A 27,788-nucleotide genomic window follows, 5' to 3' on the forward strand; every position below is an offset into this window, starting at 1 on the left:
AGCATTTTTTTTCCCCTCCAACTTTGAAATGAAATGTCTAACAAAAGCTCATTGATGCGGAAGGCCTTTTCAGCAACAGTGATTGCAAATTACTTTAAGGAGATTGGTTCCTGCCATTGCTCGGAGAGGCAAGTGGTTTGCTCAGTGCCAGGATAAACAGAGAGGTTTGCCCTTTTCTCTCCCCCTCTCTCTCTCCCTCTCTGCCTCCCCTGCGTGCCTATACACTGTACAGTATATAAGCTCGCAGACATACACATTTGTCTGACTGTGTCACTCCGGCTGACACTTGCGCCTCGGGTTCAGTGTGATGTATTTTTTCCATGAGGGAGCTCGGTAATGTTGTAACAAGGGAGGGTTTGTTTGAAGGGGTGGAGGGTGAGCAGCTCGTGGAAAAAGAGGGAAGTACTGACCAGACAGAGGAGAGGAGAGGAGAGGAGAGGAGAGGAGAGGAGGACATTATAGATGAAGAGGTCCTCAGCTGGAATCAAACTGGTTACATTACAGTTATGTGATGTGTTCTTTAACCATTCAGCTACTGCACTTTATTCACTTTTTTCAAGATGTGATATTTATTTTTTCTTGACAGTGTTTTTGTTTCCACTTTAGACATACTGTATGCTAATATGACATGTAAAATGTGTCCACGCTGCTGCCTGGCTGCGTTTTAGTGCTGTCACATCTCTCTTCCTGCAGTTTCTAACGTGAAATTAGAGCCTCTACCTTGGCAGCCACATTTTGAGGCCTTTTGTCGATGTTTTTTTAAACTTCAGATGTACACTAACAATCAAAAGTTTGAAAAACGGCAGCCACAAAAGCTTGTTTTGTACATAGTCTGGCAGAGAGGAATACGCTATATTTTTTGAAAAGGTCTTTCATGCTTTTAGTTTGTTGGAAGTGCTCTTGATGAATAGATGTGTAGAAGGCTCAGTAAATAAATAAATAAATAACATGGAGTACAAAACGCTGAAGAATAAAGGAGAATAAAGAATAAATGTTGGTTGAGTATGCTTCTGCAAAGTTAGAACTTTAAGTTTCTTTGGGTTAATTTTCTATTTTTCTCTTGTGCTTAGGCTCTGCTTAGGTTTAGGCCCAACACAAACTTGATTAGAGTTAGGAATACATCAGGGTTTGGTTTAAAATACCTGTTTTGGTCGCTACAAACAGGACCGGAAGTGTCCCGAGGTGTCATTAACTGCAGTCGGCAGCTTAGCAGTCTTGTCACCTGTCCACCACCATCCGCTCCACCTTCCAATATGGAAGTGAGTTTATAAACATGTAATGTGAGTGAGGTACAAATGTCAACATGGTACACGGCCCACGACACGTACTCACAGACGTATCCGTGGTTTGCAGAAACGTGACCTGCTAACAATTTATCCTGGTGACAGGTTCCCAAAAATATTTAGAGCCTAATTGGACTGTTGTGGTTCAATAATAAGTTATATAATCTTAATAATTTCCTGACTGGAAAACAAATTAAAAATCAAAGTGTATTTGGGGGAAAATTAGTTACAGTATTCTTCCCTGTTAGGCAGCACAGTGGGGACATCAACCAAATTAAAGTTTTAATCATTTCCTTATTAAATTTCTGGGGCCAAAACTATTTCATATATAAATAAGCTAATACAATTCGTGTGTGTTAAAAGATCCATTATTGAAGGAAAAATGAAAAACACCAACGTAACAGGTGATACCAAACTTTTTAACAGTCGTGCACCAGTGGCTTAATGTCAGCTGGCTGGTCTGCTTACTTCATATTCCATACATACATATTCAGCAGGCTGAAGTGACTTGAATGTGGCTGTCATGTGCAGGTGTTGTCACAAATGTGCAGAGTCATGGTTAACTTGGGGAGGGACTCCTGGACCCGGGTCTTAGTGCAAGAGTTGAAGTTCTGAGCTACCGTGAGGTGTTGAAAATCCTCTCAACACATTGATTGTTGTTTGCAAAGTACAAACAAATGATTTGTCAGGTAGCTGGATACACCTCCTGTTTGAATTTAAGACTTTCATGTCACAGTGAAAAGACGACAGGCTGTGAAAGATCCCTCTCAGTCTCCTCCGGCCTTAAAGAATGAAGTAAACAAACAACATGTTGTTGACATGCTGAGATTTAACTTATGCTAATACTTTGACAACAGCGAACATCTCACGCAGGTCGAGAACCAGCATCTGTGAGGCGGAACGAATTTCCCCAAAGTGCATGTCTGCGCCTTAATAATGTCAAAGATGAATTGCTCCTCAAGCCAAACTGATTACTTGCATCAAAGATTGCTCCGCTACGGCCATCAAACCGATGATGAAAATTACATGTTCATGAGGCTCACTGGAGGCAGAAGTGCTTATTAATTACGGTGGCTCAGCAGCCTCCTGTTTTTGTTTATTTAAACAGTTCTTACAGCAAGAAAACTTCCTCCATTTCCCCTTTTATCCACTTATTTGCAGTAAAAGTGAAGATTAGACCAATAGGACATATCACAGTTTGGGATCAATTAGATGTCACACAGCACAAACAGATTCAGCTCTTTGTTGTTTGTTTGTTGTTTTCCTCACATTTCATCGTCACAGTTCCTCTGGTCAGAATAATCACGGCGTGTTAACAGTCTGCAAAGAAGACTTTGATCCCACTGGGCTGCACGTACACCCGAAATAAATGCATCTGGTGTGCAAATATTGAATTATTAAGAGCATATTGCCTGGAACTTGAATGAAGAGGCCTGTGCAAAATATGACATGTTCACACGTAAAGATAATGACTTTGTGTCAAAACTCAAAGGCTCCGTTAACTTCACTTTATATTAGAGATAGAAAGATGAGATTCCACAAAGCTAAAAAAACAAAACAAAACAAAAACAACAACTTTATTTGCTCCCTGTCATCTCCCACATCGAGCTCTCCTTTATCATCTCTATACTGTACGTCGGGATAAATTATGCATGCAGAGCTAACAACAAAGCCCAGCCAGGCATATAATTAAAAAAAAAGAAAGAAAAAAAAATCGCCTCAGCATTTTGTTTCGACTGTGGATCATCAAAAATACATCCTAAATATACAATGTCATGCATAATTGGATGGGATCAAAAAACACGCCGCTATCATATAGAAAGCGATCCAGAGTGGCAGATTTGCTGTTCAAACAGATGACAAATCCTCCCGAGTCGGTTCTCTATGATCACAGCGAACTGGCAAAGGGAAAAAAGGATAACATATGCATTTCATACTCCCTAACGTTTGACACCTGCAGCTGATTCGCAAACTCCCCCAGAAAATAAAATACGATCCTTTCAAAGTGACGAGGTCAACATCACAAATTATGTCAAACAGGTGATCCCATTAATTCAGCATCTTATATATTTATGGCAAAAACACCCACAGTGCTGTATGATGGATATGGAAACTGATAATGAGGATCAGTAACTCATGATCAGCTGGGAGGCAGCGGAGATGTGATGAATTAAAAAATTATGAGCATCCATGTCTGACTGATTGAACGTGTTTAGTAGAAACTGAAAAACCTTCACTTTGCTGCCCGTCTTCATTTGTCCTTGTAATTATATATAATCAGTCGACTGATGAAGCGACAGTCAGGATTTTTGAAAGAGATTCTACTTTTCTTCAACATCCACAATCGCACAGTGCTTGAGATCAATGATCAGTAGATGTCTCAGTGTGATACTCCCCTGCTGGGACTCCCTGCCTCCATATCTCAGTTTGGAAAAAAAAGACAGAATAACCTTCTTCTTCTTCTCTCAAGACTCACTTATGTGAAAGAAAGATAGTGCCAAGATAGATAAAACTCTCATGTCTGTGCAGTAAATATATAGCTGGAGCCACAAGTCGGCGAGCTTGGCGCAAAGACTGAAAACAGAGTCTATAGTGAGCGTTCGAAGAGGAGGTTATGTTTCAGCCTGCTTCACTGGTCCTGGCCAAGAAATAGCAGGCTAGGTTGCATAATCCCAGTAAAATGGTACGTTTCTATTTGTACACTTTGTTTTGTTGGATGGATTAAACAGCGATGGAAGAAGTAGCAACACCACAGTGTAGTGCATACTGTACTATACACAGTAAGTTTATAGTTAATTTAACTGTAGTTAATTGTTATTTCACTCATAACAAACAATGAAATGCTTTAGGAACCATTTAGTAAATGATTGTTAAGGTTTATAAACAGCTCAAGTTTTATGGTGACCATCCAAATATTGTGTATAGAAGAACTACACAGTTTTTATTAACTATTTACAAAGTATTATAAACACAACTTAAAGGTGCAATATGGAAGAATTTTGGTCGGAAAGATTCAAAGCTTCACTAAACTCATCACCAGAATGTGAAGGGGAACACTTCTGATGTTCTGATATAGACAAGTAAGCAAAAAGGAAGATCTCGTAAAATGTTAAATTCGTCCTTTAATCTCACCTTACTTTTATCTTCTCCCTATTTTTATCATCATGTTATGTTGTTAAGAGCTTGTCACAATCTGTAAGAATGAGCCGAAACTGGCTGTAAATCTCCCTCTGACTAATGCAAACCACAATGACGTGTTCAACCAACCACTAAACATGTCGGTGATGTTATTTCTTGGCAAACGGCGCTTATTGCCGATTGCTACAGAGGCTTTTATTTTGCAGGGTAAGCTTTCAAATTAATCTCCAACAACTTCGGTTTCTCTCCTCGAAACACGAAGCAGAGGAGACAAACCCAGATTTCCACACGGGGTTGTATCTGTCTGAGCAGTAATGAAATGAGTGGGGCCTGTTTTCCCAGCAGCACTTGAGCAAGAAGATCAACTTAGTGCCAATATAAGCTAATGCATAAAGATGATGATACTGCTGAGAGGCTTCTGTTTAATTGGGCTTTGAGATGTCACACACTTAAAAAAAAAAAAAAAAGGAGCCTTCAAGTGCAATCTGCTTTAATCCCAAATCATTTGCTCATTTCAGGGTTTCTCCTCTTTATTTTATATTTTTAAAATATGTTCAAAACTTGCTTTGAGTACTCTTTAAAACATTTTCATCACATAGCTTTGTAAATGTAAATGAATATAATTTTAATTCTGATGTATTTACAAACATTATTGGTGTGAAACACCTGGACCCGTATTAATCAAACTTTTAAAAATTACTTACATTTACAGTAAGAATGCTCTGAAGATAGTTGAGACATACATGTGTACGGAAGCAAGGGGCAAGTGAGACATTCATTTATTCTGATGATCCATTTTCTGATCAAAATTTTTTCTCCTGTGATAATGACTTGTGATCTGGTGAAGAAATAAAGGTTTGCCAGGATAATCTTTCTCAGTTCCTTAATTTTTTCCATCGTGCAAACATTTATTTCATGAAAAAAAATAATAAAGTGCGAAGTGAGTGTGAGTGAATTTCTCTAACGGCAGATTAGTACCGAGTATGATGCATTCTTCGCCAAAAGACAGACATGACAGTCGTGTTGCTATTCAGCTTCTTGTGGTCAAAATGAGTTTTACAAAAACAGCGTGGTTCCACACACACACACACAAAATAATTTATTCTCCTGAAATTTTGTTTTTCATGTTTTCACAGATGGAAAAAAAAACGTTAGGGAACTTAAAAGATTATAAAGATTATCCTGACAAAACTTTTTTTCCCCATCAGATCGGAGGTCGTAAACACAGGAGAGAAAATAATTTAGATCAGACTTAGAAAAAGGATCATCAGAAAAAAACAAAAGTCTCACTCGCCCCTCAGGGTACCGTACACGTACAGTATGTTCAGAGTTGGAAGGAGTTCTCATGTAGTTCTGTCATGTTTAACCTTAATATGTTTAGCTACAATAACCCTGAAATTAACAGCTCAGTGACAAACTTATCTCATAATATACTGGGATAAAATAACAGGGAAATGGTTGAAATGGAAACAAACAGAACACCAAACAGGAGCAAGAAAGAAATTCTGCTGCTGTTCATCAGGCAGTTTAGTGCTATGGAAAAGTGATTCAAAACACAGTCAGTGTCAGCTCAATCTGTGTCGTCTGCACACTGATACATGCAAAAAGGTAAGAAATCAAATGTGAGTAGTAGGCTCAAACTGTCCCACCTTGAATGATGCAAATTGCTGCAGCTAGTGTGCTCATTATGACCAATTTTATTTAGTAGAATCACTCAAAAACATGTCACCAAAAGTGTTTCCTCGCCTTTGTTTCTGTGCTGCGTTCCAAACTCGTACATTTTTGTCCTTCAGATTGAGAACTTATATCACTCGAATCCAAAATATTCAATAAACAACTCCGGCTTCGATATGGTTGTTGTCTAGTCTTCATTAAAAGATTTGTTAATCAGTTTGAGAAGATTACATTTGGATTATGAATTGTGCCTTTAAGGCTCACTTGACCTGAATACTGCAACACTCCCAAAAGCCAAAGACTGGGAGAAGTGCCTCTCCTGCACTGTATTGAATTAAGCAAATAAAGTAAGAAGAAGAGAGAAATTGAATTGATGGAAGTTCTAGTTTTCTTTCTGCACAGTGCGAGTTAAACTTTTTGGATGTCAGTGACTTCCACTTTAGAAAGTGAGAGTCAATCATCAGTGTCGATTGCAGGCTGAATGTGAAAGCAGGCGGTATTACAGCCGCCTGAGCACTGGGCACACCTTAAATTGGCTCTCTCTCCCAGATACAGACGCAATGAATTTCACATGGGAGCTCGAAGAACAAAGTGCTCTCAATAACACTGTACTTCTCTCTCTCTCTCTCTCTCTCACACACACTATCTCTCTAACCCGGTCACACACACACACTCACACATTTGCAGATATGTATATTCCTCTGTTTTAGCATATTTCTTCCTTTATGTACCACGCACCAAGAAGCTCATACAAAATGCTGTAAACATCGTTCACATACATACAAAACGACAAGAATCCATAAACTGTTTAACATATTCAACCAAATATGTGCCCGTTACATTATGAGTCACTCTGAACACCGTCTTCAGCCTCCTTTCAGTCCGAGCCAGGGTGAGTTTTTCCACTTTCGAGACGCTCCATCATTCACAGTATGAAGAGAAGTGGACAGAGCCTCCTGGTCTGAAAGGTCACTTCAACTCTCATCCTTTCTAATGGTCAGCAGGGGGCGAACCCACCGGTTTCAAAAAGAAGTATGATTGTATGGAAGCTTATGAGAAAATGACCCCACTTTTCACTTGATCTACTACCTCAGTGAACAGTTCCCTGATGAGTTAATGGTCTCAATCGCTAGTCTCAAGTTTTCTTCAATACAGCACGATGCTCAGTTTGTAAATTATGGTCCCATTCAGACCGTGGCTTCCTTGTGATTGACCAGTCGCTACCACAGCATGTCATCGGTTTCTCAGTCAGATCCAACCAGAATGTCCTCCCTGCCTCCACCCTCTCATCCAAATATGGACTAATGGTGAGGCTTTAAAAACGGTTGCCCACGGTGGCTCCATCCACTTCTCTAAATACCATGTACGTGCTCCATCAGCTCCACTGCAACAGCTGGCCCAGGATCAGCGATCTCAGTCTAAGAAAACGGCCTCCTACACCATGGCCAGGGCGACCCTGTCGGGCGTCATCGGCCCCGTCTTGACAGAGATCCACAAGTCTTCCTCGTTGTTGCCCGAACTCTTCTTCTTCTTCGTCTCCGACCTCGACGTCCCATCTCGGCAGCGGCAGCAACAGCAACAGCTGTTGCTATGGCGACAGCAGCAGCAGTGGCAGCACACCACCAAAGTGGTGAGGAGGACGAGCAGGGGGAGGGTCAGGAGGACCACCAGGCAGACTGTGTTGTAGACCCCCTGGTTGTGTTTGTCTGTAGCGAAGGTCCAGAGTTGGTTGAAAAACTCCTGGATGCTGTCGGCTTTCCCATCCATGGCTGTCAGATACGGAGCGCTGGCTCCTTTCAACTCGAGTCTGCGGCAGTTGTAAAGATTTAATTAATCCTTGAGAGGGTTGTGAAGTTTTGAAAGTCAGTAAATGTGAGGGAGACTCCAAAAATAATTAAGATATGGTGTTCATTTAAGATAAAAGTCCTTGTGTGTAATCTGGATCCAGCTTTAAAGTGGTGAGGTATCTACGAGGCTCGAGTATGTGCTCAGGCTTGTGTTGTTTATGTTAAATGGAAACGCTGAAAGCACTGAGGGCCACTTCATGTGCGCCTCCTTCCTTTAAAGTGTCCTGTGAGGTGGTTACAAAGCCGAGGCATTCTTTAAACAAATCCAAAAGACCAACAGCTCATTTGTTTATAACCGGGGCCGCTTTGAAATCCCCCAGATGTGACGATTCTGGAGGAAAAAGCCAAAATCTGCACTTCGGCTGACTTTGTTTATGCTGCTTGGCATTCCAGTAACAGTTTTCTTGCTCTTTGTCTTCTCCTGTCCTCTTGCCCTTTGCCTTTCAGTTTAGTTTAATCCAGCTGTAGAGAGGTGGTTCAATTTGGGGCGTGTCTGTGAAAAACAAACAAGAAAAAAAAAGAGAACATGAACATGGAGAGAAATTTTGTTTGCAGCAGACAGCTCGTCTACCCTTCCCTGCATCCAATCCATCTTTCTGTCTCACTCTTTAACGTCTCAACTCCCGCTCTGCCCCTCTCCTCTTGTCAGTATCAGCTTTGGATTTTCAGCTTTCCCCTCATTAATACTGCAGAGGAGTCGTTCAGGATTCAGGGCAGAGCTCTCTAAGAGCCCCACTGAGGGAGAGAGGGGCAAAGAGAGAAAGAGAGGACGAAATGGAGAGAGATTGTGTCTGAGGGAAGGCCAGACAGAGATAGAGGTAACCAATCTTTCTAAGAGTCCCGCTGAGAGGGAGAGAGCGACAGAGCGTCAGGGAAAAAAAATAGAGCGAGGGGGGAGACAGGTCGGCCCGAGAGAGGCCTGCTGCAGGAGATTCATCTGAATATATCTGGCTAATGGTTCCCAACGGAGGAGATTGATGGGATCCGGTTCAAGTTTTCATAAATGTCTGATTGTAACATTTCACTCTGGCCTCAGATGAAATCTCCTCTTTATAGCTCTCCTGGAGAGGAAAACACAAGGAGAGGTACTCGGACCAGATCTGCGATATAAAGTCAGTCTGAGAAATAAAAGTCATGGTGCTCCTTTTTCTCTGAGACTGTTTGATTAAGTCGAAGGACCTGAGGCGACGTCTTTATCTAAATGGTGTTAAACTACTATAGTTTTTCAAACACCGTTTGACTCAAGTATGTCCCCTAGATTGTCTATAGCTCACGGCTACAGAGCTTCTTTGTATTCTAGATGCAGGAGGGAGAAAAGATTTTCATCTCACATTTGGCTGCTTCTTAGGCAGACAGAGAGCGAGCGCGCGAGAGAGAGGGGCCAAGATGCACCTGCAAGTGGAGAGCAAATAGATTTGGCGTGGCTGTCGCTGTGCGTTGTGTCTCATGTGTGAAATTGGTTTACCCGCAGACAGACTGCTAACTTCCCTCCTGTTCATTTGCTCAACAGGAAGCTGAGCGCTTAAAGCTAAGAAGCAACCTGAGATGTCGAAGCGGGAGTTCAGACAGAGCGGTCGCATCTCTAAAAACACAACTAATCTAAAAAAATCCCCACACATAAAAGCTGCGCTTGGTGCAAGTTGCATACTTGGTTGCATGATTTTGTTTGTTTTATATGTTAAAGTTTAAAAGGACACAAAGGCTACGTAACTGTGGGCCTCGTGAGCTTTAAAAGTAGATGTTTGTGCCAGCCGTTCAACCTTTCATCATACACTTGTGGTTAACACCCACAGGGCCGGACTCTCACAAGTGGTCAAGTGATAAAGGTGATCTGAGAAAAAGATCATGAGAAGATAAAGAGGGTGGGAAAGCAAAGAAAACATATTTCTGCAGCACAAAATTCTGTTTGTTTTTTCATATTTTCCTTGAATGCTTGTTTTGTCTTGAGGGAGAACTTGATCATGTCCTTTTTCAGGTCTCTAAAAAACTAAACCTTAAAGAAAACTAAGAAAAAAAAATACACAACATACTCACTGTATACAGTCTACACTATATTCATGTTTCATCTATATTATATATTTTTTTTTTCTGTTGGTACACACAAAACCTTTTTTTTTACTTAAAGGAAATGACCTGTGCAAATGCAATCGAAGTGTGACTTCAGCGTGCCAATGCAGCGCTGCTAAGCAGCAGACGGTGAACATGTTTTTAGTTTCCTGAGAGCATGGTATTGTGGGTGAATAGTTGAACTACAATAGAGAACTCAAAATGAACTGTATACACGGTGAGTACGGTAGTGTGAACTGGTGGTCACAGCTACTGGTTGGTTGAAGCGCTCACCACAAGCAGATGCAGTGGTGGGGCACCAGCACACAAAGAGGGCAAGGGGGGGGGGTATATTTTAGCTACCATAGGGGCATCCAGGAGGGCACCTTTATCAGTATATCATCACTGACAAGGTTTGCAAGTAAACGTCTCTTAGTTTTTTAGAGGTCACCGATAAAAAACGCTTGAGAACCACTGACAAAAGAAACAGACTTGAATGTGAATGAATCATCATCACTTAAGCTTCTGCTGAAGCGAGAGACGAAAAATGGCAGAAGACAAAAACATCTTGTTGTGCCTCCTTCTTCTTCTGTAATGGTTTAATCGAACCCTAATGGAGAATTAGTGCCACCAACTGCACCACAATCCCTCCAGTCTCGTATCAGCAGTGGATGAAAACAGGCATTACAGGAATTCACATTTTCTCCGCCGATTTTCTGGAAATTCCATCAAAAATTTGCATTCCACTTGGATTGAAACTTGATTACAAACTGTAGTGAAGCCTGCGAACATCACCGGGAGCCACGACGTCGCTGCCACATTATTCTTGATTATTTCCTCCGCTGTTGGTACATGTTGTTGTGATGAGCTTGGCTGAGCAGCAGCACCTTTGTGTGCACTCTGATCTCCCTCGCATTATGAAAACACTGTCAACACGACGAGCCGGAGTCGCTGAACAATAAAGTCTGCGAGGGAGACAGACGAGGGACGGGAGCAGCGCAGAGGTGTAATCGAGCTTATATAACAGAGACGTCTAACAGTGTATCAGTGGTAAAGTCATTAAATGGAACGGATAAATCACTAAGTGTTATGATGATTACAGTCTCTGGCCAGGAAGTGTGAGATCACTTTCAGTTATGTCTAAAAATCCTCAAAGCTAAAACAGGATCTGAGGTCATCGATGTTAGAAGCTCATTTCATAAAGAGACTCACTCTTTTCTTGAGGTAAACACTTTGATCGTCAGTGTTATTGTGCCAAAAGTCTTCTCAGCAGGCCATCTGCAGACCTGTGAGGGTGTCCACACTGCAAATGCTGATGACGCACATCCGAGCTGAGGTTAGTTTGTGATTTATCGAAGGTACAGAGCAGAAAAGGTCATTTATAAAGGCAGTATAGCCGTGTTTATATAAACTTGGAACCGTTTGCCTGGTTCATGTCATCTCACCGAGATGCCATTCTCAAGACTCCGACCGGGCACTTCACTTTCTCATGACATCGTGCTTCACATCCAGGAAAAGGCCATTTCTGGGGCACACAAAGCCAGGAAGGGGCTGAGAAATATGTTATGATTGCACTCAGTTAGCCCCTGCTGCTTTTTTAAGGAACATGTGCGACCTAAAAGACAAAGTTGTGACAGAAGGCGAGGCAGGAATCTTTAATGACTCGCCTCGAGCAGATCCTCCCATCAGTCAGTGTTAATAGGCAGTTCTTGGACACTTGGAGTCAGCTACTGAGAAACGATTAAAGCTGTACTTTTTCGCAGAAATCATGAGCTGCCTCGGATCACTGAGTGCAGCTAGAGGCCTGCTGATAGTCTGGAGGAGTACAGTTCTCTAAAGCGAGCAAGAACAAGTGCGCAAGGCTTGTGTCGACTCAATCGTGATGAAGTGGACGACATTATTAGAGTAAGAGCAGGAGGAGGAAAGTCATCAGTAAAGGTTAGAGACAAAAATGTTTCCTGCAAACATCCGTTAAACAAAGCAACAGCAGAGTTATTCTATGGTTCAAGGCTGATGAAGTGGATTACAAAGTTTTTTTTAATTCTTTTCATAAACTTCGTTAAATAAATAACGAAATAAATCAAATGTTTACTTTAAGAAGTCAAGAAATTACCTGGAGGATCATGTTATTTGTGCAATCAGAGCAGTCATAGGCAGGAAGAAACTTATCAGCTTATTGTTCTGACTTGTCAACATCCTGTCAAATCTAACCACCAGCAAATCATTTTTTTTTTTTCCCAGAAGTTTGCTACAAAAGCAGCAACTCAGCCTCTGTCTCCCCGCAGTCATACAACAAAAAGCACCAACAGCTTACATAAACCACTCAGAACAATTTCAAAGTATTCCAAGTTGCTGGCACTCAAGATCTCTTTCAAAGCGGCACCTTACCCCGCAGGCACTTGTGAAGCGGCAGGTCAGCTCTCCCCTCCTGTCTAATCCAGTCAGCTGCTCAAACTGCTGTTGTTTCTGTTTTGGCATCTGGCTTCTGCTCTGTTCTGGTCCCCCTCACCCAGACATCTTGACAAGTCTTCACTTTCTGTTCCTGTTTCCCTCTCTACCCTTGTTTCCCGTCCTCCACCGCCTCCTCCTCCTCCTCCTCCTCCTCCTCCTCCCCTCTCTCTCTCTCTCTGTGAGCGAGTGTGTGTTTTGGTCACAACGTCACTGCACCCTGCCCACTTTGTGTAAGAATGGGCCCTCTGTCTGCGCTGGTGTGTTTCCTGCGTGGTGAACTGGATTCTTGCGGTCGCTTTACTTTACTCACACAAGCGCCGAGTGATGTCAGACAGAGAGGGGAAGTTAAGTAAACTGAAATGAAATCACAAGAAGCCTTTATTAAAAAGTGTCTGGAAACAAATATTAAAAGAAAGGCCTCGCCTACGTGCACTGATCTGAAAAAACCACGCAACACCAGCCCGACGGTGCAGACGGAGTTGCAACATTTTGCTCTACAACGGCAAATTACAGCTCAAACAAACACCACTCTAACCCATCTCTGAAAAATGGCAATAAAAAGGGGAAATGAAAAGTACCAGCAGGTGAGGGAGTTAGAGACAAATGAGATATGAGAGAGTGAGGTCATGTCAAGTACACACACCCATACAAACACACAAACTCACTATGCCTTTGGCATTGTCGGCAATCCCCTTTAAGTTCAGTCAAGCAAAAGATGATTTTTATTCAAGTAAGAAAAAGGAAACAAAGTCTATGTACCGTCCACTGCTCAAGAAGGGGGAGTTGTGAGTTAATGTGCAGTGACTCGAATACTGTACATGTACTCACACACAGTCTGATGTGTGTGTACAGCACAGCTGGGCTAATGCATGAACTCGAAAAGTGGTTTTAAGTGGAACGCCACAATAAGGTCACATAACCACGATGAATTTCCTTTGAAAAATGTTTCATTTTTGGTGAAACTGTTTCTTTTCTCCGTTGTTTTTTTTTTTATGGCACGAGTCTCGAAATTCAGCTATTCAGGAAGTGAGAAAGTAAAATATGATCAGGCCAACATTTACGTTATGTGACTATGTACCCGCAGCTTCCGTAGGTGGAAACCTTTCAACATGAAAACGCTCTTCACGACCACCTGACTGGCTGAACATGCCAGTGTTTTCTCTGTAGCTACGGGGCATGGTTACATGAAAATTGATGAGACAAGCCTCGCCATGTCTGCAGGTGTGTCTGAGCCATCTTAGACAAATAGCAACCATCCGCCCACACACACACACACACACACGCACACACATCACAGAGGGTGCTGTCTGACTGGCAGGGCGTGTAGCGCTGCACAGTGAAACTATATCACAGCTGCTGTCGAGGCACTACAGTGTCCAGTCACCTCGAGCAAGTGTTGATTAATGACCCGAGCGTAGCAGCACTTTCCCTTGATGGAAATCCTTCTTTACTGTAGTTTATATGAAAATGATCTTGCTGTATATTCCACTTGCTGCTTTGGACGGCATCTGCAGACATATTCCTGCGTGTTAAGTCTTTACACTGCATAGATGAAATGCTTGTATAGTGTGGTGTATGTGCTCAACAACAGAATTTGTGACCTTATTCAAATTTACTTAGGAAAAGCATCTTATAACGGGTAAAAATGTAGGAGCTTTAGTGTAGTTTACAGGGATCCAGTGTGGAATGAACAAAAACTTAAAGCACATAACACACTGAGGTCCAAAAGTCTGAGACCACGCTGAAAATATTTAATATTTTTACATAAACCTTGAAATAAACAAAGTTCATGGATTCAGAAGCCTTAAAAAACACACCTCTGTTCTGACATGTAAAATGGAGTATTTAATCCTGCACTATTTCTTGGTCAGCAACAAATTTGGGCGTTTACCAGCTTAGTAAGTTTCCAGCAGATTGTTGCTCATAAAGTAGCATTGTGAAAGCGGGACACATGGCGTGGGACACTGAGCAAAGTGTCAGCTAAGCAGAGAGGGACTTTCTTCTCAGCGCCAGGTCACGCTGGGATGACATGAGTCATCAGGTTTTGCTTGTAGAGTCCATGCCGGCTTCAGTGCCTGCTGTCATTCAAGCAAAAGGGTGAAAAATACTTAGACAATCTGAAATTCGTGTACATTTTTCAAAGATTTAACTTTCACTCGAATTGTTTGGCTGATATGTTACAGCCCCGGTGTTGTGGGCGTGTTTGTGTTGTGTTCTGTGTTGTATTTTTACTCAGGTGATATAAAGTGCTGCTGGTGCCAGTGGGCCGGCGCAGCTGTGATGTGCAAGAGCCAAAGTGACTGAGCTGACGACTGCACTCTCTTTTGAAGACGTGTTTCTTTGTTGTTGTTTTTTTGGGGGGGAAATAAATCATATTTCAGTTTCTTTTCCCTCTTTTACTCCTGGTTTTCATTTATTTATCAGGGCATCCCGTTAAACGTTATTATGCTTCGTATGAGCTGGGGATGTCACGATATACCGATGTTGACGAACATTGTGATATTTAAATATGAAATATTGATATCATGTTCATAATACAGACATGATAGTATTTTGTTCCTCCTGATTTGCAGCACAAATCATTTCAGAGGAAACGACAGCAGAGAGCAAGACACTCTATATAATACATTTGTGAAAAAACACGAGGAATGATGGGAAAAGGCTCAAAAAGTACAACACTGTGCCTCTTCAGGTCTGCTGTAATTTAAAAACATGAAGCTGCAGCGGCTGCCTCAGTAAAAATGAGCAGTAGTCGCTGGTATTATTTTTTGCTCCATGATGGAGACTTCATTTTGTTCTTACATTATAAGGAGCCTATTGTACCTTCCCTTTCCTCTGAGGATACCTTATGTTCCGCTTACACTGCAGTGACCCTCGTATGCGTCCCATTTCCTCCTTGGATACCGTACTCCCAATTTATACGTCGTTGACCCCGTGCTATAACAGGCGCAGCCCCCATCTGGTTTATAGAAACCCTTTTCTCAGTCGAGCTCACCTACAAGGGGGAAAGCTCAAACAATATATCCCTTTATCCAGCTCGGGTCTGTAGCTGAACAAATTGCAGGAAAGACCACTGAGCTCACGCTGGATCGCTGATTGTACAGTTGTGATAGCAAAAAAGTGACTGTGACATTACCAGTAGCTTTAAAGAAAGCCTCGCGGAGTTACTGGACCGTGCAAAAAGGGCATTACAAATCACCACGACCTACTGCTTCTGCCAACACACACTGAAATATGAGCGAGCATGAAGCCACTCACGGTGAGCTCTTGAATGTGAAGCGCTAATGAAAAGTGACTAAAGGGTTGCTGTAGTGGAATCTGACAAGTGTCCAGAAATAGTCTGCCAATAAAACCAGTTTCCCCCAGAGGCAAACGTTAGCTGTGATTCAGTGCTGTAAAATGTTTGGGCCGAGCGCTGTGAAAACAGGCAGAGAGCACCACAGAGAAAAGACGTGATTAGTCTATATAAGGAACTGCTTCTTGCTCTCAAGAAGAGCCATTATTGAAGAGCCATCGGTTGGCATGTAAACTGAAGGCTTTTACAGGGGCACCGTGTTGCACATTCCAGCTATGAGGTCACTCGGAGCTGTTCCAACACTTAATTACGTAATAATCGCAGCATAGCTCTCGCATGACACAGGCTGTCTTCTGGGACCAGGCTTTATGTTAAACATTTCTCTCTCGGGCTTGTGAAGAACAGAACTTTGGTTCTATTCTGCTGGATAAATAAATAGAAGGCAACACTGTCAGCTCGCAGTAAGAGGAGTATTTTTCCAAAGTGCTTATATTTAATCACGGGGGGACTTTCTAAGTTCCTCTTTGCTCCGAACTATTTCCAAACACCGCAAAAGCAAAATGAGACATCGTGGGAATAAAGAGTCACTCAAGCTAGCCAACATCTCAGGTTGCCATAGATACTGGAGTTTATAAAACAGAGGATAGCAACAGAAAATAGCATGAAAGATAATACTTTGACATTTTGGGAAATACGCTTATTTCTTGCCAAGAGTTAGAGGAGAAGGTTGATATCACTTACATGTCTGTTTGGAGAATATGTAGCTGGAGCTAGCAGTTGGTTAGCTTAGCTTAGCATAAAGACTGGAAACAGGGGGGAAACAGCTAGCCTGGCTCGGTCCAAAGGTGACAAAGTCTAGGTCCTCCAAAAACCACACGGTATATCATGTCTACGTAACCCAGGAGAGAAATTACCTCCATGAATTTAATTCATTTTCAGGATTATTTTGTTGTTGCCAGGCACCTGCCTGTCGAAGTTATTTTGTTTACATTTGGTTTCTAATTGGTGAAGTAACAGAGTGAAAGCTGTCAGTTGGAGGGAGTTGGTTAAGTCCCGCCCCGTCGTGGAAGCAAGGTAGACGCACAAGGCGGTGAAGGAAAAAGATGACGAGAGCAGACGCAGAAAAAAGTATTTAGCGAGTGACAAGCTCAGTTAAACTTTACAAATCTGTTTAATACACGAGTGTGGGACATAAAGCTGTGGTGACGGAGATTCAGAGCCCCGTCCGCCCTGGTTGATATCACATTTGCAACATCTCGGTGAGTGATTTTTCAGCTAAGCTAAGCTAGTGCACTGCCGAGAGCGAGTGTGTTTACTCTTAAAATACTTAAAATAACCATTATTTAACGAGCAAATTGCCAGGCGACCGGTGGAGACCCAGAACACACTGGGTTATTTCTACAGAGCCTTTGTATAGATGAAACAAACAAGGTAAAAATGTGTTAATTAGTGAGTTTGAAACAGGCCAGCAGGTGTATTTTGTGACCTTTGGACAGAGCCAAGCTAACTGTGCCCCCTGTTTCCAGTCTTTATGTTAAGCTAAGCTAACTAGCTGGACATTTAATGGAAAAGATATGAGAGTGGTACTATTCGCTCATCAAACTCCAGACAAAATTGCAAGTTATCATATTTCCGTAACTTTCTGACTTAACATTATATCTATCTAAACTTTAACTTAAGATAGATAGATAGACAGTTGAGTGTTAAAACACATTAATACTACATGTACATACTGTAATTACTGTGTCATTATCTTTCACAGTCAGACGTTGACCGAGTTTCCTGCTAGAAAAAATGCCTGACAGTCTAACAAGTTGAAGTCAAGTGGTCATGGGGCACTTCCCTGTTTTTGTTTGTTGTGAGTGTTGAAGATGATGAGACTTGTGTGAACTGACACGGCCGTTTAAGTTACAATGATAGCAGACTTTTCAACCTGTAGTTAAAAAAAAAACATAAAACCTGTTCAGCCTCAGTTTATATCAGCTTGTGTTAACACAGACAGTTTTTGAGAATATTTCATAATATTTATAAAAAGGTCCTACAAAGCCCCTATTTTTATCTTGTGGGAACAGGCTGTTATCTTGTGCACACTAGATAATAGCTTGTTGCTGTGACCTTAGCTTCGTGTCTCTCTGTACTTATTTGCAGTCTTAACTTAAGGCAATAAAAGCATCTCAAGAATTTTGTGAACACAAACCATTTCTTTACAGAGTTGCAGTTTTTGTGACTTAACTTGAGTTGATAAGATGAACTTAGCAAGGGTTTATACTATTCAAGTGTTGAGAAAGACATTCCTGACAATCCTTGTTCATTCCTGCTCCTGAACTACAAATGTTGGCTGAAAATGAATCAAGTCGACAGTCCTACTCACTGGCCATTACAGCACAATTTCCATTCATGTCAGTTCAAGCTGTGCAGTGAATTTGGTGCACTCTCACAAACGCACACACATAAACACACACTCCTCCTTGCTGTGTGCCTTGTGTAAAAAACCTCTCCAAACCTTTCCGAAGTCTGGAGCATGTAACATCCTGCAGGTGATGCGATAAAGTACAGAACAAACTCTCTGCTGAGCTCATCCCTCAGGTCACTGCAGCCCCGAGAGACATTTTCAAATGTGTGTCAGCTCTCACAACAGAATGGCTCCTGAGGACTTCTGTGTAGTTCAACTGATGCGGGAGGAGGCGAGGCATTAAGGAGCGCTGCTGGCTCCCTGCAAAAATCAAACTCCATTTCCTACTTGGCCTTGAATCATGGGTAGAAAATGGCAAAGCAGGAAAGACAAATTGGAGACAAACTCCGACAAAGTTCAGACAGAGAACACAGTCGAACCAACCTGATCTCATATATCTAGCACAAATAAAATGACTTTACACTTTCAAAATCTGTGTAGTGCATACGCCAAAGTCTAACTTTGCATGCAGGTGATCCTGCCTGTTCTTTTATGGAGAGCTGATATGTGTTTCCCCTTACCACCAGAACTTGAGACAATTCAAAACCAGCATTGTTTCTACTAGATGAGTGAGCACTGAGATCAGGGTTTCTGGGTCAAATTGGGATTCTTATGCATATTGTCATGATTCTTTGCTGTGGACAGTAACCAGACTTCTAGCAGTAGCCGTGGTGTTAATGCTGTCTTTGCGACAGTAACGCCACAGGGAAATGCTAGGAGTGAGGGAAAGTTGGAAAGCTGTCTGGTTTCACATGGAGCACAAACACCAGTCTGCTGGGTGTGTCATATTGACCCATCCATCAACCCAAACCACCTCCTTTCTTGGACTTGCTCTTTTACAGCACCCTGTCCCTCAGAGAGTCTGTGCATGCCACTATCCTATGGTTGTCTGCTTCTCGACGGTGATTGACCTTGAGCAACAGAAAAATCGATCAGGATGCATGTCAAAAACAAGAATCTTTAACTGCGTGCATCTGTCGCTCAATGAAGGGGATGAGGCGCAACATAATACACTACACGCCGTACAGTGCCCGAAACAGGTTATGATAACTAAAAGGGGACAATTTGTCATAATCTGTAGAAATACAGGACGATTGTGGCCGGGAGAAGGCAACAAAAAAAATGGGAGTCTCCCTGGAAATTTGAGAAGGTTGACAAGTAAGCCAACCTCAGTCAGTTTTTAGTTGAAACAGCATGAGGACAAGATCACAAAGGGCTTTTGTAAATTGTGGAAACACCCAGTTTCTGCCACTTCAAATGGTCTTCGTACAAATGAATAAACAACTACATGAAGCCACCCCCGTAGATCAAAGTGTACGGGATATTCAACTGAAGAGTTTGATTGCTCAGTCAGTCTTTGTTAAAAAAAGAAAAAGAAAGGCAGTCTCATTAGGCAGTATTTAGAGCCTCCATTATGCATTCATTCATTAAGTAGCTGTGCTTAAAACCTTAATGAATGGTTAGATAGATCCTTCCAATAATAGGCATTTTACTCATTTGCACTTGTGGCCACCTAATTACAACAAGCAAACAAAAAATGGCTTCAGCTGTAGAATGTAATGCTCAACTTGAACATCAAGTCTTACCTCACGTTCAACTCCGCTGAGGTTGTGAGCCGTCAAGTCTTCATGCCGCTGTGATCTATGAGGCCCGGTCCAGGCTCCCCCACTCCAACTCACGAAGCTTTGAGCTGCATAAACAGCTGATGGAAATCAAGCTGTTCACCGGCCGGTTTCCCAATTAAGCCCCGGTGTTTACAACGCCATCACAGAGAGACTCTAACTGGGAGATGTGGGTTGCACCTCCCTCTTATTCAGATGCCTGCCAGGGCCTGTTAACTTTCTGGGTTCAGTGAGATGTAAAGAGACTCCACGAGAGCACGGGAGACTGGGGACGGCTCACAACGCCGCTTTTCATCAGCTTCACCCCGTCACCAGCTCTGTGCTCAATCCTGCGGAGAGATGGTGGAGGCGTTATCGGATGGATGGGGTGAGGAGATGATGAGAAGGAGAAAGGATGCCTCCTGTTCCCTTGACCATGTAATATTCAACATTTATGTTGCTCGGCCCTGTTTAGCAGCACGGACATCATATTTTCTGACATATGTGCATCATTTGGATCTTTTCATTGCTATGTAAGTGGAGGGTGAACTAGTTTTGGATGTGCCTTTGTCACACAAAAGCATACTGTAGCGTAGAGCATTGTTTTGTGCCTAATTTGCTCTTAAAAATGCTGCAATTAGGGAATATTCTGTGTGTGAATTTTGCAGCAGTTCACGTCAGGGAGCCCTCGAGCACTTTTGCAGAGGCGAATTCTGGTGATTTCTCAGAAGAAGCTCCATAAGCCCTCACAGACTTAACTCAAATGCACCAAGAAATCCACGAAGCACTGACAGGAGACACTGGGATTTAGCCGAGTTACATGGCGGACTTACTGGAGTCAATAAATCATCTTATGTTTGGGACACTGGCAGGGTGGACATCCTGGTACAGTAGATGCTCTGGAGTCCTGCTCTGTACCCATTCATGCACAGAGATGCGCTGTTATATGATGTGAAATGTAAATCATTAAATAAAGTCCCAAATAAATACAAATTTAGCTCTAGAGTAGATGTGGAACATTTGGAATTAACACTTACTTTTGGGGTTAAAATGACCGGTTTGAACCTCTTATATGCAGTCCTTGTTTGTGTGTTGTGGGGTAATTAGGTTTCGGTTGACTTATTTTGCTAATTGGTGACCTTTACTGTTATATTTGAGCAACACTAGGGTATTCTGTTTTTAAAAGGGATCTAAGTTGTATTATTTTGGTACCTTATCTTTTGGTTCATTTCAAAGCATCAGAGAAAAATAAAAACGTTTGTAAATCCACCTTGGCAGTAAACTATTAAAGGCGCTCTGTGGGACTGAAGCCGGTCATTAGTTTATGTTAGCTGTGGCAGAAAAAATCCGACCCAAGTCGTTCACAAAGAAACCAGCCAGTCGAACAACTTAAACAGACCGTCCACAGGCTTGTGTCGGCAACCGAGGGAGACGGGGAAGGTGTCATTTTTCACGTCATGTTTAAATCCGCTCAATAGAAAAGTGATTAATACATGAAAATTGCTTTGAAATGTTACACAGAGGCCCTTTAATGTTGCTCAGCTGAAGTTCAATCAGGAAGACTCACGTCATGCTCACAATTCCCTCTCTCTCTCCCTCTCTCTCTCGCCCCACTCCATAATCAGCTGACTATGGTCGTTTACTCTTTCGGTTTAACCAGCGATTAAATCAATCACGTCGTTGCCGTCTGCTGTCAGCTGTCACTCCACCCCATCCGCCTCCAGTTCATCATAACCAGGGGAGGTTTCCTGTACTACTCACTGCTTCCATTACTCTGATGTGCACGTGAACATATTATTTATTCACTCAGAACAAAGTCTCTCCAAATAGAATAATTTTTATTGCTGACGTTGACGCTAGTCGATATTTCTTTTAGCAGGTTGTAGTGATTTAATTTCTATTTGGTAAACCTTCATGGTGGCTACATCGAGTTAAGAACTTGAAAGCCAAATAATTAGTCTGAACAGCATGTGGGGTGCTACCAACCAAGTTGTGCTGATAATTAAATAACTACATGAGTTATTCTTTCACCATCCAAAATAATAATGTGGAATAAGTCCCACCACAAATATGTATCATAATGTACCAGGGTGTATCATGCAAATGGATTACATTGAATAAATGGATGAACTATTGTAATGTAATAAACGGAAATGATAAGCGGAATTGTATCTTTCTGTGGTAAAACATACTGTCGTTCAGGTCAAATCGACTTCTCTTAATTTGTTTCAAGATGAGATAAGAAACTTGAGTCATTTTTTCTACCCAGGCAGGCTCAGCTGACAGTGGTCTGTGGTTTGATGCTTCCTCCAGCTGTCTTGAGATCTGACTGCCGGCAGCTGTGATGTTGCACACACTTTGCATGTGTTACAACAGCAAGTTTTCATGTTCAGTCACCACAGAAATGCTGAAAATACATAAACAGTTTGAACAAAAAAATAATCTACTCTCTCTACTGTTGTCATTTACACAATGTCAGCCGCTTTCCTGGGTCACAAACAAGTTTAACTGCGTTTTGGTATTCCGCAACAGTTCAAGTTCAAGTAGTGCAAACAGAACGTCCTCATGACTGACAGAGGCGCTCGTCACAGTGTGAACGTCCTTTTCATGACGCAGCAGTTCATGTGAAGTGTTTTGTTTTGATAAAGCTTATCTCTCTGACCTTTACCACACTGTTAATCCCGCGCCCGCTCATTTATTTGTGTCTGACTCTAATATATTCACAAACTTCACGCAGCCTCATTATTTACCAGGAATGTTTCTGCTGACCAGACATTTGAATGGATAATTAATGGATAATTAGAACATGCAGTAATTAAACAATGAATCTTAAAACTGCTGAATTGAGGCTTTGAGAGGATCTGTTATTTCGATAAAATCGGTAGCTGCGTACTTGTGTGTGGTTGTTTTTTTCCGCATGAGATGCTCAAAGAAAAGCTTTTCACACCAGTAATGTGTAGCATTCAGTGTAGTTAATAAGATTTGATGAACACGCCTGAATTTGTGGTCAGTTTTGCAGTTAAGATCAGAAAATTGAGGGCTAGTGTGTGCTAGAAAATGGATGAAAAAAAACCCATTACAAAAAAAAAACGGCTCCTTTAGCTAGTTAGCTCGGTTAATGGTGCAGCTAGTGGTTCGGACTGGGAGCTCGAGGACCAGGGGAGTGTTAGCGTTCACACTGCTAGCATGTTAGCTTCAAACCGGGAAGTGCCAGGGCTAGCTGGTTAGCATGCTAACTGCAGTAGATATCTCTGCAACACAGTGGTTCACAATGTCAATACTGCTGCCTATAAACATTCTGTTGATCATTTTAATTAGGATTGTTTTCTCATAAAATTCTTACATATTGCCCTTTAACAGTAAATAAGCTTATCTCCCAAAATGGCGAACTACTCCTTTACACTGAAGGCAGTCAATTAATGTTATTTTTATGAATTAAAATTCAGCTTTTTATGGATTTTCTGAATCCTGATAGACTAATTTCTGTACAACCACCCATTTGGAGCTGATTCAAGTTTTTTTTTTTAATGTAGAATGAATGTTTAGCCGACATGTTTTACTGCAAGTCCTCCGGTGTGTATCACGTCCATGCAGGTCTGCCATGTCTCTGCGTGTGAGCCTAAATTAGAGGTTTGGAGCCAACACTCACTGGCAGACCTTTAGAAAGGCACCTTTCACTGTTCACTTCTAACTGCTGCTGGCCTCACTTCGGCTTTTAATGGCCTCCAATTAGAGGTGAAGACACTTTGAAAAGTTTATGACATGGAGTCGGTCTGCGCTCGGTACTTCATTATTTTCTAAAAAGGGGGAGTAGCTACAGCGACCGCAGCTCCACTTTTTATATGAAGCTCGCCTCTGAAAATGAGCAAATTGAACGAAGGGTTTGTTCAAGCAAAGATGTTGCACGTGGATATGAACAGTTCACCGTAACACGAAGAGAAAGAAAGAAGAAATACAGCAAATCAGACTATTTGTTTTATTAATATGTAGAAAATGTATTAAAAAAGGAACTATATAGTACATGTTTAAGTCAAACTAGAGCTAAATTTGACAGTAATATCCAAGGTTATCCAACAATAAATCCTTAGTTTCAGCATATATGAGCTTTTCAAACAGTCAAGATCACATTTTGTCAACATTTACATTTTCATGGCAAGATTTCAAATCAATGCAGTTTCAGTATCTGGCTTATATAACAAATAAACACCAGACACGGTGGTTTTATCAGTTAATTCACTTGTAAAAGAAACCAATGAAATAAAGCATTTTCTCTTTGATAACATAGAGGACCTTCTGTCATTATTAACGGTCATTTTTACAGAATAATTGGAAAATAAATAGTGAAATAAATAAAGAGAGCAGGTTTCCTGCACTGTGAGAAGCTCAGGAGAAACAAACAGTGATACAGTTTGAGTGTATTCCAGCGACTGAGACTGAGCTTTTTAGTTTAAATAATGGAGGAGACGCTCTTTTCAAACCTGATGTTATGCAGTGTGATGAAGAGTCGACATTTCACACGATGAGAAACATACAGTACAAACAAAGTGCCAATTTAACATCTCCTCCAAAGATTAAAGAAAAGTCCTTCATCAGTTGTCTCGCAACAAGGAAAACAAACTAGTTCATCTTACTTGATGCTGGAAGGAACGACGTCAAATTATTCAGAATATGAAGACAATAACGCAGCCTCTTTTGTCTTTGTCATTTCAAGCATGTTGTTTCATCACAAGAGGGTTGCACTCGCTCAAATTCAAAATATTTGTTATCCTGAAAGCTCTCAAAGAAGAGTTATATTACTAAGCCTTTAATTACACAGTTGAATTTAATGTAACGTTTGTCTGAAGCGATAGATCAACTTGCACATGTAAAGGAAAATATTATGATTAATCTGAAATAAAAGGCAGGACTTTGTTTTCTTATTGATTGACAGAAAAAAGCTTAAATTAATGAAGGACGGTTGAAAAAAATATGCGAAATAAGCTTAAATATATACCAGCTTTCGCCTTCAAAGTCCTAAGAGCACCTCATATTTTGCCATGAGAGAAATAAATCCCTCACAATACAAATAACATTCTGTTCCCTTTCTGCAAAGCTTCGTGACCTTTGTTCCTCGTACAAAAATGCACCAAGGCAAACTTCATCTAAGTAGTTAATGAAATAAGTACACAGAGAACTCCCTACGCTACTATAAATCACTACGGGAGATGGATTGCATGAGAGGCTCTGAAACGTTCACTTTGACACTCGAACATAAATCAGACCTGGGAAAGGTCACGTGTTGAAACGGTTTGTTATAAATTATATTTTAGGGTTTTGTTGTTCTTATTTTACTGTTTCCACAACAGCTCAGAGGCCCGATAATGTCAAACATCTACAACAAACCATTACGAGAGCGCCTTTTTCCCAGATCAGCAAAAGAAAAGTGTCACAACAACTCAAACGAACACGTATTGTTATGACATTTGTTATTCACTATCAGGCTCTTGATTGCAGTTTCATGCACTGGTCTCCATCCGTCCCTTAACACAACAATGGTTAAAAATACAGTGGTTAAAGGGGAGACGCTTCTGAATTAGTTTGCATCTAAAGGGGGAACACATCAAAAGTCACATAATCTTCAACTCTATATCTACATGAGTATATTAGCAGTAGTTTATAGAGGGGAGAGTCACCATTGTTTAAGTCTAAAAAGGACTAAAACGAAAAATATACACAGCCACATGATACAAGCCAGATTTTCTGGTTTGCTTCGATGAGATCAAACAGAATTGAAGAAACATAACAACGGGATTTCCAGCTGTTAATATTTGGATCATTGAATATATATGAGACCATGTTGCTTGCAGCGATGGCGACATCGATTTTCAAAGGATCGTGTTGGACAATAAATGTAGCGTTTATTGATAGTATGAAGCCAGAGAGAAGAGTTAGCCAGTTTTTTGTCTTCTCACTCCGCAGAGATGATTTCCCTCCAACAGAGGAGTCGAAAAAGGAAACTAAAACCATTTCCAGAAAACCAAAAACGCATTGGCACTGAACGCTTTGTGCAACAGTGTGAACACTGAATAGAACAAAATGCTCGGTGGGCACGCTGCAGATTACGCCCCGCTCTACTAAAAGAACACGTTCTCTGCCATGTTTGCTGATTTTGTTGTTTCATGGGGGAGCTTAAAAAGCGAGTAAAAGAAGGGCACAGAAGAAAGACTTGGCTCCACTCCACCTACTGTTCTGCTTTCTTTGTTAAGTTCATTTCAGCAAGCAGCGGGGGAGAGGCCAGGCTTAAAAAAATCTGCACTGTGCCCACCCTGACGTTTCTTTTGCATAGAATTTAGTGTTCACATTGCATAAAATAATGCCAGGGGACATGATTAACATAACAGTTCCTGAAAAGTGAGAATCTATTAATGTAGGAGGAAGCTGCTTCAGTGACTTTGGTGACAGAGCTGACTGGCATCTTTCCAAACAGCAGGCCGAGTCTTTTATTATGCAGATCTTTGGTTAAATGTTACATCTATCAGCACCATCTCTGCAAGCAATCGCAGCATCTAAAAGCTGCACTGAAACAGATATTAAACGTTTGTAATTTGAAAAAAAAAAATAAAGTCCAGGAAATAATATCAAATGCCCAAGAACTAAAGAAATAATTTGATTCAACAATAGCTTTGCTGTGTTCCCACTCGTAGTGCAAATACTGTCTCAGTGTGGCTACCAATAATCATAAAGTTTAAGGTTGACTTTTATTTTGCTTTTGTAATTAACATAAAAGGATATTGTAATTAACAGTAACAGACAGAGAGAAATAAAATAAATAAAATGGATGCTAATGAAGCTGTTGCTGGTGCACTGCTGCTTTGTGAACGATGATTCTTGGATGTTAATTTAATCTCTCAAATCGAGTGTTTGTCATCACGTTTTCAGATTAAACCAAGGCATCAAATCATATTAAGATGGACTTTTGTCACAATATCAGTTATAAAAATATATATATCTTACAGTTAAGGGTTTTAAGGGCATATACAGTATATTTTTCGTTAAAAGTGTTATTATTTTGTTTAAACGGTTAAAATAACGCTAGCTCTCGCGCTCCCGAGGGCGTTACTCAGCACATTTCCTCGCATCCCAGGGAAAGGCAAATCACACACTTAAAGAAAAAAGAAGCTCCTTGGTTTGCCTTTCCGTTTTTTTTATACAGCAAATAAAACCATTGTCATTCAAAGTATTTAATAAATTACATACAGTGTCCTCTATCATCTGGGTAGAAGTACAGCAGGGAAAGACAGCTAAAGCTGGGCTGGAGAGGAGATAAACAGAGCTCGGACGTCGTTTCAGCCTGTCTGCTATTTTATGATCTCATCCAGGGTTATGACAGTGTCTGATTGTTGGTAGTATATTAATAATAATGTGTTTTATTATTTTACAACTGAATATTAATAAAATATTAGTAGCTTTTTGTCATAACCCCCCCCTTTTCTCACTAATACAGCACATCAGCGAGGCACACAAATAGCAGAAACTCATCTGAGTAAACACCGTCCAAACTCCCCTTATCCACCAGTCTGGGTTGGCTGGCGACGGCTTGTTTATACAGGGGCAGACCGCCTCCTCTTGCTGCTGATGCTACGGAAGTTGAACGGCCTCATCTTCATCTCCACGAAGGGGATGGAGAACTCGTGGCCTTTCCAGTGGTACCAGTTAATACCCTGTAAGAGCGAAAGTGTGATTTCAGAAGCAGCTTGAATCAACAGGGCTTCTGAGAAAATTACAGAAAAATAAAAGGAGAGGCTGCAGATGGAAATGGTATATATATGCAGGAAAGTGCATTAAAAGCAGGAGGGGGGAGATATAAGAGCTCGCAAAATTACGAATCTAGTGCAATTACAGTCTCACTCTCACCCCGCTAATGCTCGTCACCGCCAAAACCCTCCTATTTGCAGCTTTAGCTCTGAAAGGCAATTTCTCCCTGCCTGTCTTTATGCCTGTCCATCTCTGCTCCCACCTGGT

General features: G+C 41.3%; 2 protein-coding genes across 8 annotated transcripts in view; both read right to left on the minus strand.

The window, feature by feature from the left end:
• Window positions 1-6,799: 6,799 nt before the first annotated feature.
• On the minus strand, window positions 6,800-12,531 carry kiaa0040 (KIAA0040 ortholog). The gene is made up of 2 exons (XM_084368923.1): window positions 12,377-12,531; window positions 6,800-8,435 (listed from the first exon to the last, which is right to left on the minus strand). Exon 2 carries the CDS (start codon window positions 7,860-7,862, stop codon window positions 7,530-7,532), a length of 333 nt encoding a protein of 110 aa, XP_084225049.1. The 5' UTR covers window positions 7,863-8,435; window positions 12,377-12,531; the 3' UTR covers window positions 6,800-7,529.
• Window positions 12,532-23,749: 11,218 nt separating this feature from the next.
• tnr (tenascin R (restrictin, janusin)) overlaps window positions 23,750-27,788 on the minus strand; it is a 180,360-nt gene continuing 176,321 nt past the window's right edge. For all 7 annotated transcript variants that reach the window (XM_084368095.1, XM_084368094.1, XM_084368096.1 and 4 more), the window contains one exon: window positions 23,750-27,487. In XM_084368095.1, the coding sequence (XP_084224221.1) occupies window positions 27,368-27,487 (120 nt within the window). In that variant the 3' untranslated portion in view covers window positions 23,750-27,367. The remainder of the gene's footprint in view (window positions 27,488-27,788) is intronic.

Source organism: Pagrus pagrus (assembly GCF_965226575.1).
Source record: "Pagrus pagrus genome assembly, chromosome: 12".
Taxonomy (NCBI): Eukaryota; Metazoa; Chordata; class Actinopteri; order Spariformes; family Sparidae; genus Pagrus; species Pagrus pagrus.